This window comes from Acanthopagrus latus, chromosome 5 (assembly GCF_904848185.1).
Source record: "Acanthopagrus latus isolate v.2019 chromosome 5, fAcaLat1.1, whole genome shotgun sequence".
Classification (NCBI taxonomy): domain Eukaryota; kingdom Metazoa; phylum Chordata; class Actinopteri; order Spariformes; family Sparidae; genus Acanthopagrus; species Acanthopagrus latus.
The window spans coordinates 26,672,374-26,690,419 of record NC_051043.1 but is presented as its reverse complement, the minus strand read 5'-3'; the positions used below and the strand labels follow the sequence as shown (position 1 = coordinate 26,690,419).

Below are 18,046 nucleotides of genomic sequence, written 5' to 3'. Positions count from 1 at the left end.
AGAGAGTGGGAAAGGAGAAGGGGTCGGCGGAAAAACAATAAAGGAGGGTGACAGAGGTACAGGTGCTGATCAGCAGATCATTCCTCTGCTCCACCAAGCTGGAGTTAAACGAATGGAGCAGATCCAAATCGTCATGCCTCAGAGCCCGGCAGCGAATTGGCATTGAAACAAAGGCAGTGATACATGGGCAAGTTTTAGAGGCAGTAATAGAGGGCAATATTGTCTTTTGTTGGGAAAGGGACTGGCAGACGTGACACAATTGATGTGGATAACTGAAAGCTGTTACCAGTGAGTGATTTTTAGCAGGCACAACAAAGGATGGCGTTGCCCTTGATGGCTTTAGAAAAAGCTGTTGAATTGAATTTACCTGCCTCAGGTCATTGTTCAAATTGAGGACAAAACAATATTGGAGATTAAGTGATTATTACAACCCCAGATCTAAAGAATTTGGGACGTTTTCGCGGTGAAAAACACCTGTAATGGAACATTCAACAGGTAAACGGATTGATTTGTGACCGGTGATAGTATCAGGATTGGGTATGAAAGGGGCTCAGTCGCTCGCAAGCAAGGATGAGGCGAGCATCACCGCTTTGTGAAACACATGCTGTGTAAAGGATATTACTCGGCCTGCACGGGCTCTGGAACACTTCATAAAACACAGCTGGTTTGCAAATGATTTCATTCTGTATTTATTTACATTTCAGACAGTGTCTCAACTCTTTTGAACGCTGGGTTGTATTATTATTTGACTAAGCTCTTTTTGAACATGATCTACTGTGTGTTGCTAGAAAAATCAATAAAAGCAAATTATCAGTCCCTCTGAGAGCAGAGGCTGAGTTGTTCATATATATAAACACCAGCAGAGTGGTTTGGACATCGTGATATTAATGTCAGCACTGCAGCATCGCCCACATTCCCAGTGAAACCTCTGACTTAGGCCTAGTTATTTGTCCTTTACTTTTATACTCTTATTGATATTATTGGTTTGTGGTTTTAATACTTTTTTTTTTTTTTGCAGAAGACGAAGTGGTTTTCCTCTTGTTGTGCTTGTGTAGATAAAACAAATGGGGCTGACCCAAATGCCAGTAGTAGTGGGTGTTGGACTGTGCCAGGGTTTTCACTTGTCTCTGATCCTGTTTGTGATGTTCATGGACAAAATCTCAAGGCGCAGCGGTGGTGAGGAGAATTTCTAGTTTGGGGACGTCTGAATTGTTCCAGCAGACACTGGGGAGGTTTGCAGCTGAGCGTGAAGTGGTCGGGGTGACAGTCAGCACCTCTCAAGTCCGAGACCGTGGTTCCCTGCTGGAAAAACGGGATATTGACCCTCTCCTCGGTTTTGAGGGTGTCTCGGGATCTTGTCCATGAGTGATGGGAAAATAAATGTGTGAGATGGAATAGCGTTGCTTCGCAGTGTCGGTTAGAACTGCGTGCGTTTCGCCAGGCTGTCGTGCTTAAGAAGGAACCAAGCTGTAAAGTGAATTTCGATTTAGCAGTTGATCCACATTCCAACCCTCACCCCGGTCATGAGCTTGGCGTAGTTATCGAAAGTCGAGGCTCATGGGTCGATGTCCTTTTGTTCATTAGTCAAGTTCAGCAAAATGTTCGGAAATCCTTTAAATTCTTGGGTCTTGTCAGGCACATTTGAGGTGAACTTCACACTAATTGCAATCCGGCTTGGGCAAAAAAAGTTTATTTTTTGCTGTCTGTAAAGTCTTTGCTCTACCTCGTCAGCCTGTAGAAGCATTAATGGCGGAGAGGATTGGTGGCGAGATGAGAGCCAGTGATGCATTCATTGTCAGACTCCAGGAATTACCAAATTAGGGACAAGCGCAGTTTAAGAGTTACGCTGCTGATCAAAGATTGCAGGTTGAAGCTATGCTAATATATGCAAATTGTAATGACACACCAGTGGTTTTGCACAGACACACGCATGCACAATTCCTGATGACAGTGTTGTTTTGAGGCTAATGGCGTGTGTAAACGGTTGCTTTGAAGTTGATGGTCCTGCCAGAACTTGGAGTGAAATGAGCTGAGACCTCAGCAGACGGAGGAGCACCAGGCTTAAACTAAATATCTCTCATGGATTTTTACCCTTTTGTCTGTGCTTTACCATTTGCCTCTTCTCTTTCCCCCCATATCTCGCTCTCTTAAAAGTGAGGTCCACACTCTCGAGTTATTAAATTACGTCACGTGCAAGATCGTTTTTTTTTTTTCCCTCTCCCTCATTTTGCGATCTATAAAGCGCTGCATACTTGCGTTATTAAATCAATGTTATTTATAAAATCAATCTTCCTCTCTTCAGTTGCTGTCTTTGAGTCTCATTCTCTGTTTGTTTTCATTTCTCTCCTCTCGCAGCTCGGTCTTTTTTTATTGACTCTCCTGGGACTTGTTCTCTTCAGCTCTTTATCACCTCCCCTTCTCTCGTCTTATCTTGTCTCGTTGCCTCCCTCTCCAACTCTCTGGAGAGCCTGGCAGATTGTTTCAGTGCATGAGACCAGATAATCACTCTGCAGTCATTTTCTGTCAGCTTTTCTCTCTTCTCCTCTCTGTCTGCTGTAGCCTGTATTGATGTGGAGAAACGCTCCGTCTTTGCAGTTGGAGTGGACATTGTTCACTGGAGCCTCAGACTTCTGGATCTAGCAAACCGAGCAACAAAACAAAAACAAATTATTCTATTGATTATCTGTTATGCGCAGAGTTTCTCTGCCTGTACATCATGCATACGGCTCGACACTTTTAGTTCACAGTAAGATGGTTTGGCGATCATTTTCAGGAGGATTGCACACTTTGAAAATAGCGTATAAATATCCACAACATTTCGTCTTTACATCCTAGAGTGTATATAAAAAGGATCTTTATGTAGTCTCTGAAGCTATAATTTAAAAAAATAATCTACATGTTGATATATTACAGAAATATTTACATCTCTGAGGGATCATGTGTAATGCTGTACGGGAATTCAGAGTGTTGTGCCAGTTGAATTTCAGTTTTGCGTTTTCGTCATTGCTGGTACGTGAAAACTCCTTATGGAGTGTTTTCAGACAGATGAAGTCTGCGGGACTTCAACTAGACTAAACACAAGATTTCAGGGTTGTAAAAAGAAGTGACCAGGGCCAAGCGAGCGGGTCCAGCCCTCCTAATTCAGATCCAACAATGCTGATTTTGAAATCGGAAAAAATTCCGTCTGAAAGTGGAGTGAGATTCCTGCCAAGGAATGCCTCGTGCCTTGAAGCAAGCCCATAACATTTGAGAGATTGATGTTACCTGAGAGACATTTATGTCTTTGGAGCATATGTGTGTGTAATAGTCTGTCCATTTTGCAGACGGGGAGAAATGAACTGATGGATAGAAAAAAAATGTGTGTCTACTGTAAAAGTCTCAAAGGCCAACACTAAAATGATTGGAATGTGCAACTTTTGGGTGGCTGAAAGGATGTACATCAAGATTCTGGTGATGTCTTTTAAAACAATGTCGTTGCCTTGTTTTGTTCAGCTGTTATTTATATCGAAGATGAATCTGCTGATTATTTTCACGATTAATCATTTAGTCTATTTAGCTTAAAGTGCCTTAAATGACTACAACCAGCAAATGATTGTCGCTGAAAAGTCACTGAAACGATGATAAGAAATAGTTGCAGATTAATTTTCTTTCATTCAGCTGATCAACTAATCACTGCGGCTCCAATTTAAAATGGGGAGATTTTCCATGTAACTGAAATTACTTTGCGGCTGAAAATGAAAAAAAAAGAAGTTTTTTTTTCCTTGAATTACAAATGTCAGCCACAGCAACAGTTCAGTTCTTCTCTGCTACTTTGTGTTTCTTCCTCTGCCAGGCGCGATGGTACACAAACTATTTATATTTTCCGGAACTGGTCGGTATTCATGCATGAAGGAGTTCATCACTTAAGGCAAAAAAAAAAAATTCCACCTGTCGATTGATTGTTACTACGAGTGAAGTAATATTGCTACTGTGTGATATTATTGGATCCTTTACTCAGTTTCTGCTGTCTCCTGTCTGTGCGTGTGTGTTTCAGGTGGAGTGGATACAGCAGCAGGTGGTGAAGAGGAGGATCAAGAGGGATTACAAGCCGGTCCCGCCCCTTTCTCTGTCAAGCCCCGCCCAAAGCACGCCGGCCCAGAACAACATATTCTATAATGACGCCAAGTGGAGCAGTATGTGGTACATTGTGAGTACACTGACTATCCATACCGGGAAAACCTTTTCTCTGCTTCATCTCAAGTTCCCAGAGAAAAAAGAGCCCAGTGTGAAATATAATGTTTAGTCTCATCTGTGCTGTGTTCATCTGTTCTTCTCGGAGAATTGCGCACTGTGTTATTTGCCCACGTATATCCAGTTTGTGGGTCAAAGGTCAGCAGAGGTTGTGGCATGATCCTGATTACTGCAGGGTCAGTGGAGTTGAGGGATTTGTCTGCGTGTTGTTACTGAATGAAAGAATGGAAGTGCCGTCGTGATGAAATCTTTGCCTTCCCTCGATTTGAAAATGTGATGATTTTAGGCTCAAGGTATGAAGAAATTTCTACGTTTACACGAAATACACGTCTGTGTGTTCCTGTATTTTGAAATCATTTTGTCGGTGATGGGCAGACTCACACACACACAGACTCACAGTGCGCTCAAATTCACATTGCAGAGATTTGCAGCCTTATCACAAGTGTTTGCTTACTCTCTCAGATCATTGCTCTTTTAGTTATGTATGTGCGTGTGAGCGTGTGTGTGTGTGTGGTTGAATGTCCTAAGCTAAGCTGTCAATTGTTAACTTTGTATAGATAACTCTTAGTACTTTGACCAGAGGCTTTAAACATATTTTTCTAGCTTTAGGACAGAACTCTCTGAACTTGATGTGTGTTTTTCGTGTCTGCATAGAAGGGAAAGGCTTCCTCTGGTCATCAAAGCACCTGACACAGCCTCACAGTTCGAACATTTCTGTTAGCAACATGTTTTTGTCAGGTTGTCCATTTGTATTTTTTTTTTCTTTTTCGTATCTAATAGTGATTCAACAGAATGATTTTGGTACTACTGCCAAGGAAAGGATGCTTTCATCCTTGTCCATTTTGTGGTTGGGTTTGTCAGCAGGATTACACAAAAACTCCTGAACAAATTTCCATGAAACCTGGATGAAGGACGGCTCTCAGTCCAGAATAGACTCCATCATCGTTTAGTCCAGGTCTGGACAAAGGGACTGATTTCTCATTTTGTTTAACTTTGCAAAATGGGGCTGTTTTTCTCTACATTTTTGTTAATTTCTTAGAGAATCATCATGCTGATATGTATATAAAAGTCTATTCTTTTCTTACCTTTTTTAATTATATTGTTTATTTTTGCCATAGGTTTTGTTTTTTGTAATATTCTGTCCTTTGGCTGCCGTTTGTGGGGCATTAAAGGATTACTGATTCTAATTTTGATTCTGAATGATTGATGGAAAAATGATGAAAGATTTTTTAAAAAAAAGTCAGGTGTAGTTAGGTGGCAGGTGTCTATCAGTTAGTACACTTTGATGCAGATCCTAGATTTGTTGAGTTTAAATTATGATGAAGCAGTTGAATGAATGGTTTAAAATTTAATGATACAGTTTGATATTGGATCAGGGCTCGATTGAATTAAAGCGGGCTGTTGGGCCTTGACAGAGTTACTCAGACATAAATTTGAACGCACTGAAGCTCCGTACAGAGTTTGATTCTGTTGTAAAGAGACTCAAAAATCAAAATCATTATATTTACAGGTGGGTATATTTACGTTGTGTATCTAAATGTCAACCAACAGTTTGATGCACATACAATGCATTTGAAAAGCATTCATTGTTAAAGATCTTGGATTGCCAACACTCGGCTTAAGAAGATTCTGATTAACAAAACATATAAAGGTAGATCAGCTGTAGCTCAACTCCATTTTTGTAGGGAACGTTTACACGTTTGCTTATGGACCAGTGAAGGGGAACCTGGGACAATTTGAAGAGGATTAAATTAAAGAAAGTAATTTGTTGTTTCCGCTCTCTGATCTCAGATGTTGATGAGGTTTTCATTGAGCTCATTAAGTGTGTCCAATTTGTTGAACAATTAAACAGACTTGTGGATTTCATACCTAACGATTCATTTTTGTCAACATGGGCTCTATATTTGCACGGATAAATGTGAAAGCTGTCGGAGATTTCACTTTTTGAAAAACACTTCGAGGCTTGTCTTTAACTTGTTTGGACTGGTTTGTGTGTGACTGCTCCCTCAGTCTAACCCTCAGACTTGCTCTAAGTTAAGTGGGAAAATTTCCAGCATGTCGACACACTGATGGAGTTTAAGATTTTGCGTCTGCGAGACCCTGATGAATTTTTGTGTTTTGTGTTTTTTCGCTTCCCTCATCTTTTCTCCTCGTCTCCTGCCACAATCTCTCCAGCACTGCAACGGCGACATCCATAACTGCCAGTCCGACATGAACATCATGGGGGCCTGGAAGATGGGATACACGGGTAAAAATGTGGTGGTGACCATATTGGATGACGGCATTGAGAGGAACCACCCAGACCTCGTTCAGAACTACGTGAGTGTGTATGTATGCGCATGTAGGGCGGCTATGAGCGGCTGTGTGTGTGCGTATGTGTGGAATTAAAGGATATATAGCGAAATAGGGACATTTCAACCAAAATCAACATAAATATTATTCCTAATACCTGCACTGCTAAACATCTGTCGCCATTTTTTTGGTTTAATTTGCCCAGTTTTGGTGGTATCGGCCTTACAGACATCTGTCTTCTATCAGTTACAATGGAACTAGGTGTCGCCCAGTTTGTGAGTTCGAAGCTCCATTTAAAATACATTAAAAAGAAATTCAACAGCAAACCATGGCTTGGTTACTCAGGATAAACCACATGTTTTGTCGTGAGCCCTTTCATGTTGAAACAGAGGAATTTCACGGCAAGTTGCAACTTCAAGTAGACTGTGGTACTGTACTTTGGATCAGATGATCGTGAGTCATGGATTACATTCCTAAAGGGGAGCTTCCTCCAACCTGTTTGTGTGCAGGTATGCTGTGTGTGTACATGTTTACTTGTCTATGCTGACGAGCTTAATGTGCATGCCGAGGTATGTCTACCTCAGACCCAGGCCAGATAGTTAGAGCATCTTTTTGGCTTGAGGCAGCAGGTAAGTCCATCAATCAGCCGTGCAGATAAAGTGATTCACACCCCGTTTGACAGCGCCTGCGTTGCTGTTATTAGCTACTCTTAATGCTCTGGATTTGTTTATGCCGAAGGGTGAGAAGCACTGCAGATTGAGTTGGCTCTGATTGCATTCGATTTACAAAACTGTTGTGAGTGACGCTAATGTGAACTGTTTGATTGGGTTGGAGAAGCTTTTTGGCATTATATGGGTCTATTAACACACACACACACACACACCTACATGCACGGAGTGTTGGACCTACTTTCCAAATGAATTTACCTGATGGATGTTTTCTCCCCCCCATGATCATTATTACGACTTTCATTTTGGTTTTTGATGTACTTGCTTTGACTCCCGTGTCTCCTCCAGGACGCTCAAGCTAGCTTCGACGTCAACGGCAACGATATGGATCCCATGCCTCGATATGACGCGACCAACGAGAACAAGTAAGACAAAAAAAAATCTATTCCAGAGCTAATGAGAGAGAGAAAGAAATGTAACATTAGAGTTCAAGTAATAATAATAATAAAAAGAAGAAGATGAATTCAGAGTAATGGCTTTATTGTAGAAAATGGGGACCTGGGGAAATTAATCTTTTCACTCCGATTAATAGTTTTTACACATACGCAGGTGTGAGCACGCATACAAACCACATAAACAAGCAATTGAAGTGGAGACATGTCAGAATGATGTATCTGCACATTGCGCAGCACCCAGAGCGGTTACGGGATAGATGCCTTGCTCAAGGACACATTGCCAGGGGCAACAGAGGTGAACTGGCACCTCTCCAGCCACCAGCCCACCTCTGTGTTGGCTGGTCCACGCTGGACTCCGAACTGCCACCCTCCAGCCCCAAAATCCTTGAGCAAATAACCGAGCAAATTAGGATGTCGCTCCAGTGTTTTGGGTCGTCTGTGCGTCAGTGGGTTTCTGATTGATTTTTACCAGAAGCTCTGTGGCTCGAGATGTTTGTATTTGCTGAGCCCTGACCTTGTTGTGGGTGCGATGAGTTCCATTAGTGTACTTGATTGTGACATTTGTGGGTGGGTTGTGGTTTCTCTGCTGGTAAGAGTTGGTGTGTGTGTATATGTGTATGTGTGTAAGAGGAGAAAAGGGAGACTTGCTTGTCCAGGCACTTGTCTTGTGCCAGTTTGGCTTAGTGAGTGATTTTTGGTGTGTGTATGTGTGTTTGGCTGCAGCAGCCCAAGTGCCTTGGCAGTGGTTCAGTCCCTGCTGGTAATGCATTGTCTTAAAGAGACATGAGGCCTACAGATGCAGCTTAATGAGCTGGTTTCCTTTTAAGGCTGAATTCATAGTTGACTATGATGTCAACAGAAAGTGTCGATAGAAAAAAAACAGCTTTGCTTTCTTCGACTTTTCATATTACTACTGGTGTTATTGCTTTCTATATATATACTATAGTATTATACAACACAATCTCAGATGGGATTTGCAAGCTAGAGATCATTGTAGTTCAATCACAACACAACAGTCTCCCGATGGGCTGATTAGATATGAAAGCTTGTTGTGATGTGGTCAGCAAGTTAAAACCACCGTCTGTCAGATTTCTGTGGAATAACACTAACTGTAGCTACATCTGGCAAACTGCAGATTGTTGTCAAACTTTGTTGTATAGCAACAAGAATGACGTAATGGTCGTGGATTTTAATCCGCTGTTGTCAGTGTGTACGAGCAGCACTAACAGCTGTGCTTTGAATGTGAGCAGGAGGGAAAAAATAGCACGTACCGTATCGCTGCATCTGTCTCACATACAGCTTTTTAAGGAACACATGTGGATGAAACGGCATCAGTGACGTTCTTTGTGTCTGCTGACTTTTAAATGTTGACAACAGATCATCCATCATCACTGAAACAGGTTTAAAAAGGACAATATGTTGTAATCTAGCGCTTGTGTTTTGAGATTTTTTTGTTTCTCTACCTGTTACTTGAATCCAGCAGAATCAATCTCAATGATTGTTTGGAACAACTTGCAGAAAACCCCTGCGTCAGGCACGAATATGATGTTTATTCAAAGGTGTGTTAGTCTAACTAATCTAAAATGCATGACTAAAGATACTGACTATCCTGAGTTTACCCCAAACCAGAGATAATGCTGTTGGGTAGATATCAAGAGCAAAGCAAAACAGAACATGAAATAAACTCAACAGAAACATCAGATCATATCATCGTTTTTTACTATATATGTATTTATTAAATGTTACATTTACGGCTGAAAATGACAACAGAAATAAACAACTTTGCTCGATTTTCATACCTCTGAAATGCAAATTAACTGTCGGTTGTGTACTTTTGGGATAAAACATCTTGATTCCAATAAAGAACCAATAAATAAAGGATTTTGACTGTGCTTTTTTAAAGCAGGATCTAAACACGCATTTGAAATAAATCAGATGTGTACCACAGAGTTAATTGTGAGTATAAGTGGTTGTATCCCTTTGAGCATTTCACAAAGTTAATTGTACGTGTTTGCATTAGAATAATTACTGTTTTTGTGAGTGTGTTTTCTTCGCACTGACGATTATCCACAGCACAAACGTTATACAGCTTTGGTTGAAACGCAGAGAGATCCCTGAGTGACTGGGACACCGAAGTGTAGAAAATGGATAATGCAGGTAAACACAAAGACTGGAAATATTCCAGACAGACGATTTTATGGATTAGTGGAGTGAAATGAACTCAGTGCAGACTGTTGAAGCGTTTGGAAAGAGGGAGCCAGCAGTTTGGCTCATTAATTGTGACTAAGGGGCCTATCGCTGATTTGTAGCCATTTAATATGTTTTACTTTAATCCACACAGTTAGATTCGTGTTAACTTTTCTGTAAACTCGTGAGGTCATTTCAGCTCTACACAGGACAAAAACAAAGGTTCCCACAACTATTCTAATTGTTTATGCATATGTGTAGAATGTATTTGACTTTTGAATAAATCTTTGTTTTCTCTTGATATGTCAAATATAAAGCTACCAACAGAGACTGGTCAGCTTGGCTTATCTTAAAGACTGTGAAACAGCTAACCAGGCTCTGACAAAATGTTATCTGCCCATCTTAACGTTTAATCTTTACAAAGCAGGTTTTAAAAACAATTCGCTAACTTCGTGACACGTTTATGAAAAGCACTCAAAACCAAGTGGCGTATTTTGTGCGTTTTACTGTGCTTTTGTTGAGTATTTCAGCAGTGTAGAGGACCATGAAGGACTCCAGTGTGAAATTCTTGATAGAGTGGGGATGAAGAAAAGTTAAGTGAGAGATGAAAAATAACTTCTTATGAGCATGTCTTAAATGGAAGCAGAAAAAGATGAGAAGGATGACCTTTTTCAGTGAAGTTGAGAAGAATGGATGTTGCTGTGCACACCTTTAGATATGAGAGCAAAGTGACGCTTCAGTAGGTTTTTTTTTTTGAAGCCTTTGATCGTGTTGTTCAGTAAGTATTTATCTGAAATCATCAAGTTGGCGTGAAACAGACTTTCCTCACTCTGAGCGCTTCCCTGGACTTTATAAAAAGTCCCCGTGTCTTCCCTTGGGGGGTTTTCGATAGCTAGATGCTGGGTTTCCATGGCAGCGGTCAGAGCCGTTTCCGGGGGGTGTTGTGATGCAGATGTTCTCTGCAGGAGGTGTGTGTGTGTGTGTGTGTGTGCGTGTGTGCGTGTGTGTGCATGTTTGTGCCGATCCAGAAAGTGGTGTTTCTGAGGAGGCGGCGGACGTAAACACGCTTATGTTTGTTTACGCTGGTCGCTGACCCAGGCCGATTGTCACCACTGCAGTTACTGGTGGAATGTTACCCTGTTGTGTGTGTGTGTGTGTGTGTGTGTGTGCGTGTGTGTGTGCATGCATGTGTGTGTTTCTAGTTGTGCGAGTAGTCTTACTTATCACTGATATTGGAGATTGTTTCAGTTATTGTTTTTGTGTGTGTGTGTACGTGGGTTTGGGGAGTACAGCGTGCTTGCTTGCCACTCCAACCTGTGCCTCTGTTCGGGTGTGTTTGTACGTCCGGGGATCATTGGCCTCGGGGAACTCCAAACACATTTGTCCTTAGAGCATAACAAATGTTGAACGACCTCTCCTTCCATTATCCAACGGGCTCAATGAGAAAGAAGCAAGTAAACTGCTGAAATATTTATAGTGTTTGTGTGTGTGCTTCATTTGTAACACTTACTGTGCTTAAATAATTTTGTTTAGGATTGCTTAAAGAGCTATACACACATTTTTTATTTTTTTTTTTGGTGAAAATGTGTGTTTACATGTCAGTGTCCTTGCTCTCCACTTCAAAAAGCTGCATGTTTATCTGGTAGTTTGTGTGTGTGCTCTCCTGCCTGTGTATACACATGTGCTCTGTCGTCTGTGATAAACTGATCATTCCCGCTCGTTCCTCAGACACGGGACGCGGTGTGCGGGCGAAGTTGCTGCAACCGCAAACAACTCCGACTGCATTGTGGGAATTGCCTACAATGCCAGAATAGGAGGTGAGTGATTTATCGAATTCGTCTGGTATTTATCACAGTTTTCGCCATGATTCAGTTTATTCAGCAGAGGTATATATGTATGTGTAAGTAAGTTGTAATTAAGGCTACATCTGCTCATTCATTCTCACTTTAGAGCAGATGATCTGATTAGATTTTGAGGGACCTGGTTGCAAAAGTGAGCAGATCAGAATGCAGCAAAGAAGAAGAAGTTTCAAGACAAAAAATCTTATCACAGCAATTTAATACCCTTAGGTTCACATAAACTCCATGAAAAGAACTTAAATTATAGGTTATTATATCAGTATCGGCCGTGAGAAGCAGGTAATTATTGCCATCGGCAGAAATAAATCCATATCTTCAGACAGCCAGGTATTTAGTGAGACACGCATACTGACATAGAAATACTTCCTCAGTAATTTATCGATGAGCCTAGTGAATGGCTTGAGCTGCCTTTGCTTATTCTGTGTAAATAAAAAAGATGGATTCAACTTTGCCTTGTGAATTCATTATATCTGCGTTTGTGTATCAGGTGTGCGGATGCTGGATGGGGATGTTACGGACATGGTGGAGGCCAAGTCTCTGAGCCTCCAGCCGCAGCACATCGACATCTACAGTGCCAGCTGGGGACCTGATGATGATGGAAAGACTGTGGACGGACCGGCGTCTCTTGCCAGACAGGCCTTTGAGAATGGCATCCGCATGGTGGGCACATGCATGCATGCATACACATTCACACACACAGACGTGTACAAATGAACATGTTCTTTATTGTGTAGCCAAGACTTTGACATTGGTATTCACATGGTGAGAAAAGATATAAACACATACTTGAAGCAGATGTGTGTATGTGTGTGTTTCCACCCTCGTATACTCGATGTCCCAAAGTCCTGCCTGGCTATCTCTACCTGTGAAGCTCCTCCAGACATTAGAGAGCAGCCCTGGTCGATTAGCATATATTCATTTACATATTCATAGCTTATTTTGCATAACGACAAGCTGGTGCTGTGTTGTGGAGTGAAAAAGCTATAACCGAGGTTAAGAGGGGTGAAGTCATTTACTGCTCCCGTCTCAAACACAAACGCATCCGCACGTTCACAAAGTTTGCGACAGCTGGCTTTCTGCCATTAAGTTAAGCAGATGTAGACCTTTTGAGGAGGTGAGACAGGAAACTGAAAACTCTCACTTGGGAGGCTGCGGCGCGTTTCTTAAAAAAAAAAAAAAAAGAGAGAAAAGAGAGGGAAAGGAAAAAAAAGGACGGACAGGTATGAAGTGTGGGTAAAGGAGAGTCTTTGTCGCTCCTGACAGGCTGGCCTTTTAAGATGACAGAGGTGAGCGTGATATCTGTCCAGCTTGGTATGTGTATGTGCTGGCATGCCCCCCTGCTGTTATGTGTGTGTGTGTGTGTGGGTGTTTGTACGGCTGAGTGGAGATGGCATGCTCGTGAGTCTAACATGTACCTATGTGACACTCTGAAGAGACAGTTTATCACGGAGCGCTGAGGTGTTAGAGATACCACTGACGGCTGTGGAAAGTGTTGTAGCCTGGCTTGTGTAGCTGCGTCTGTGAATAAGTCGAGTACGTATCTCTACGTCTAATTTGTTTTTTCTTTTATGTCTTCTAACTTAAAAAAAAAAAACACTTCAGTGCATTTTAGGATTATAACTAAGGATTCCATTCATCACTGATTAATCAATGTTTCTGTTCAGGCACTCTGCAAAATCTCAGATTCTGACAGTCATCAAATTCATTCATTGCCAGTTAGTTTTGAACAATAAATACGTTTTCCCCCTTTTATTTTCTCCTCTCTCTTTCAGTGACTTGACGATGAATGCTGTCCATCAGTTTCACATTGTGTTTCACCTCTCTCCCATCATCCTCTCCGCTCTCTGTTTCCTCTCCCTCTCCGTCTTGCTCCTCTCCCTTGTTTTGCTAACTGCTCTTCAAAGAGCTCTCCATCACTCTCATCTGTCAGCGTTTGCTCTTGTCTGATCCCCTTCTCACTCAGAGGGGCTCCACTCGCTTATCGCTGCCTGACAGAAGCCCCCTTTTGAAGAACTCCATTCCACCTTTTATTCCTTTTATATCCGTGTGTGTGTGTGTGTGTGTGTGTGTGTGTGTGTGTGCTTCTGTGTGTGTGTGTACAAGCGTTATGAGTGTGTGTTTTGACAAACAGTGTGAATTGCAGTGTCAGTCAGTTTGTCAGATGACTTTCTCTCTGACTCCTGGCTGAACTTTGCCTTGATGACTCTGTTGGTCATCCCCAGCACCGTAACTCCTTCAGTGCGTCTCTGGGTTTAGATCATTTTCAACATGGCCAATTCTGGAAATACAATTTCTAATCAAATGGTAAAAGGCACAAGATGCCTTCAGGAGGTTTCCAATGAAAAGTAATTGAGACTGAATATTTTATTGCTAAATGATTGGTGTCTTTTTTTTTTTTTTTTTTACACAAAGTGAAGCTCTGATTTTAAATGTCTCAGTTGGCAAGATCCTCTGAATACACTTGTGATGTTTTTGTTTTCTAATGCGCTGCGTAGCCTCATTTTGAACTTAGATTTGAATATTAAACTGCTGCCTCGCCGTTCATTCAGTGGGCGTCAGCTAATTGCACGTACATACACATAAAATCATCCTTAAACTACATAGAAATACAAATAAATTATTTACTTTATGCATATATTGTGGAAAACAGACTGTTTTCTTTAAAGGGCATTTTTGTGACTTTATTGTTTTATTGTTTGCTTTAGTTTTCCTTGTACAATCGCAGCAGTTCTAATGCAGGCATTTTGTGGTCTTTTGATGCTTTGCTCTGACCATTAAAATACAGATAATATCGTTGTTTACACAACATCTTCAAAATAAAGTTACAAGTTTAAAAGGTTTGAGCAAAACAGCCACAAAGACACGTGAAAAACTGCTAGACAAAATTAATGAAGCAAAATAAAACAGCGTAAACACAATGTCCCCACTACGAGGATGTAACCAAAATAAAATATTGAATAAAAAAACAAAACAAAACTGACCGGTGGCCGGACTGCGATAACGGCACAATATGATGATGAATATACAAAAAAAAACGGGCAATGAAGAGAAAGTGGCCTCATGGTAAGAATAAATTCAAAGATGATGCTTTCAACAATTAAAGTAAATAAAAGGATCATTAAATGCTCTGCTATGAAATGTTCAAGTTACTAAAACAAACAGTCTTTTTCAGGAATGTCCTTTATCTGACATGTTACTTATGATTTTGACAGTTTTGGTTCTGGTGATACGCTAAACCCGTTTAGTTGGTCACTAAATGAATTCTCTTCTGCAGCATAGGAAAAGCTCGTGAACACAGTGTGGTACTCAGCTATGCCAGCTTTTAAAAAGAAAAAAAAAACAAACTTTTGCCCAGTTGAAACATAATGATTTACTGAAGTTGGATCAAATCACATCAGATCTGATGCCAGACTCTTACGGGACTGCTGAAGACTTGCACTATCTTTGCAGTCTACTGATCTTTCCCAATTCTTCTCATGCTGCTAGTGTTGATCTTTTCTTCCCTTTACAGTGATTTCTGAACACTGAACCTTATCCTCCCCTCCAGTCAGCCATTAAAAGAACATTTAATACATTTAAGCCAAAACAAAGTCTGGTGAGCAGTAATTACCCGTGAAATATTAAGACAAATCTGCAACCTCTTAATGTGTCCTCTCTGCTGCTTTTCTTGTCAGGGGAGGAAAGGACGCGGCTCCATCTTCGTGTGGGCTTCAGGCAACGGCGGGCGCAGCAGAGACCACTGCTCCTGCGACGGCTACACCAACTCCATATACACCATCTCCATCTCGAGCACAGCCGAGAGTGGACGCAAGCCGTGGTACCTGGAGGAATGCTCGTCCACACTGACCACCACCTACAGCAGCGGGGAGAACTATGACCGAAAGATTGTAAGGGCTGAAGTGTGTGTGTGTGTGTGTGTGTGTGTGTGTGTGTGTGTGTGTGTGTGTGTGTGTGTGTGTGTCTGTGGTAGATTTGATGAAGTGCTGCTGAACGTGCACACATAAGCACATTGGTTCATGAAAGGAGCACGAGTGCCCGTGGCCTAATTTTGCTGCATGGCCAGAATGCTTGTTAACTTGCTCCCTGGTGTGGAAGTTGCATCTGAGGCGCTTTAAGTGGAGACACGACACTTTGAAAAGGGTTAAAAATAGATATCACTGTAAAACTTCCCCATTTGATTGCTTGCATTCGGACGAGGGCTGCACAATTAATCACAACATAATCAAAATCGCATTATGAATAAATGCAATAACCAAATCATAAGAACTGCAGTTATTTTATAAATGTAAAATGTGGCACAGAACATTGTTTTAATGAAACTTTGTAGCGTTGCAGAGATGAACTGGCCACAAAGCTTTTTTCTCCAGATGTAATGATGAGCATGTTTGTTTGGCAGACACTGGGAGAAAGGCCACATCATCACTAGTTTTTTTTAATGAAAATGAAAACTGCGATGTAAAATTTAATCATACATTATAATCACAAATGATATCGCCCTCGCAATATCTGACAAAATAATCGCAATATCAATTTTTGACCATATTGTGCAGTCCTAATTAGGGAAATCCTTATTTGTATTTCTGATATCTTATCTTTAAATATACGATAACAAGGTTATCTGATTTGTTAATGATAGTTTTCTGAAATTTCCAGAACAGAAATCTGGACCTAAATGTGTACTTGGGGCGTTTTCTTTCAACCAGTCTGAAAATCATGAAATGAACCAGTGCATGAGTAACAATGTCATTTTACCTGCAGTGTCTCTAATTGAATATGTGACTTCAACCTAAGAAGACTCCTGAGGTGCATCTACCATCCTGGATAACCATTAATTTCCATGTAATACTGTGCATATTTTGATTTAGACATTTAAAAATGAAAATAAGTAGTACATCATGATGCAATTTGGCATAAACCTGACGTTGTGTGTACTGCATGTGTTCGTGGGAGCAGTAGTGTGGCCTGGTTTGACCCAAATGGGCCAAAAATCATTCCATGAATCCACTCGGATGGACAGTGACGTTGTCCACCGTGAGCTAGCTTGTCTGGCAGGCTCTCGCTACATTCCTCGTACCGATGCTACTCACACACAACACAGAGATACGCACACGGATGCACACACACATACACATGTGCACATCCTTCACAGTTTCCCTCCGGCTTTGTACACTTCATTTATCCAAATGTCAGTCTAATCTACTCGAGCAGACACTGTCCTGTCTACTTAAACAGTACTGGACCACTTTTACTTCTTACTAAACCATTTAAGATTCTGTGTGTGTGTGTGTGTGTGTCTGTGTGTGTCGTTGGATAATCCCTAGAAATTTTTGGTCCAGAAAAGGTCCTTTGATGAGGAATCAGACTGAAAGTTAGCCAAGCTTTTCTTGGCTGACTCACTGTTAGCTGTCTGACTATTTGGCTGTCTAAAGTCCATACAATCAGCGCGGACATACACCGCTTAAACAACATGTTTTCCACTTTTTTTTCCCCATTTTAATTCCGTTTTATTCTTTATCCTTTGTTTCTCCTCGGGCATTCAGCTGATTCCTTGAATTCTTGGGGAAAGTGGTGATTTGTGTACGTGTGTGTGTGTGTGTGTGTGACTGTGTTATCTATAGTGAGGCAGTGTATCAAAGCTGGAATGTGAGTTTCAGGAGTTTCAGGTGTGTCTAAATCCTCCTGATCCTCATGACTTCAATCCCTCTCTGTCTGTCTGTCTGTTTGGCTTTCTCCCTCCTGTCCTTCCCATCACTGTCACAATTTTCTCCGCTCTTCCTCTGACTGTAATGGTCTTCTCTTCATCTCCATCTGTTTTCTTCTCGCTTTATTCTTTAAATGCCCTTTGCCCTTCTCCCACTTTCTCCATTCTTATAATTCCTCCTCATCTCTCTTTCATCCACCTCTGACTTTGCCCTCACTCCCCTTCTCCCCTCCTCTGTTTACAGATCACAACAGACCTGAGACATCGGTGCACAGACAGTCACACAGGGACATCGGCCTCGGCTCCCATGGCTGCTGCCATTATTGCTCTGGCCCTCGAGGCAAAGTAAGATCCACTTAACCTCATCCCCTCACTTCATCCCTTTGCCCCTTGCTCACCTTCTAATGCCCTCTTGTCCTCCGGCCTCAGTGATCTATAAGGCTAACACGTGAAGCTTTTTCTCACAGATGCATCATTGTCAAGTCAGCGGTGGGGATGCATTTAACTATTTCACAAGCTTTTTAGTCAGATAATCCCAGCAGCATTCAGAGACGTACATGGCTTCAGAGCTTTCAGGAAAACATGTGTGCTTGCTATTAGTTAGAGCAGCAAACAAGTGTAAATATAACGCAGAATAATGGACGTGAGAATGTA

General features: G+C 41.4%; 1 protein-coding gene across 3 annotated transcripts in view; it reads left to right on the top strand.

Moving 5' to 3' along the window:
- Positions 1 to 18,046, top strand: part of pcsk5b (proprotein convertase subtilisin/kexin type 5b) — a 73,001-nt gene that overhangs the window by 9,198 nt on the left and 45,757 nt on the right. For all 3 annotated transcript variants that reach the window (XM_037096849.1, XM_037096851.1, XM_037096850.1), the window contains exons 3-9: positions 4,034 to 4,186; positions 6,406 to 6,549; positions 7,539 to 7,615; positions 11,561 to 11,649; positions 12,179 to 12,351; positions 15,366 to 15,578; positions 17,637 to 17,737. In XM_037096849.1, the coding sequence (XP_036952744.1) occupies positions 4,034 to 4,186; positions 6,406 to 6,549; positions 7,539 to 7,615; positions 11,561 to 11,649; positions 12,179 to 12,351; positions 15,366 to 15,578; positions 17,637 to 17,737 (950 nt within the window). The remainder of the gene's footprint in view (positions 1 to 4,033; positions 4,187 to 6,405; positions 6,550 to 7,538; positions 7,616 to 11,560; positions 11,650 to 12,178; positions 12,352 to 15,365; positions 15,579 to 17,636; positions 17,738 to 18,046) is intronic.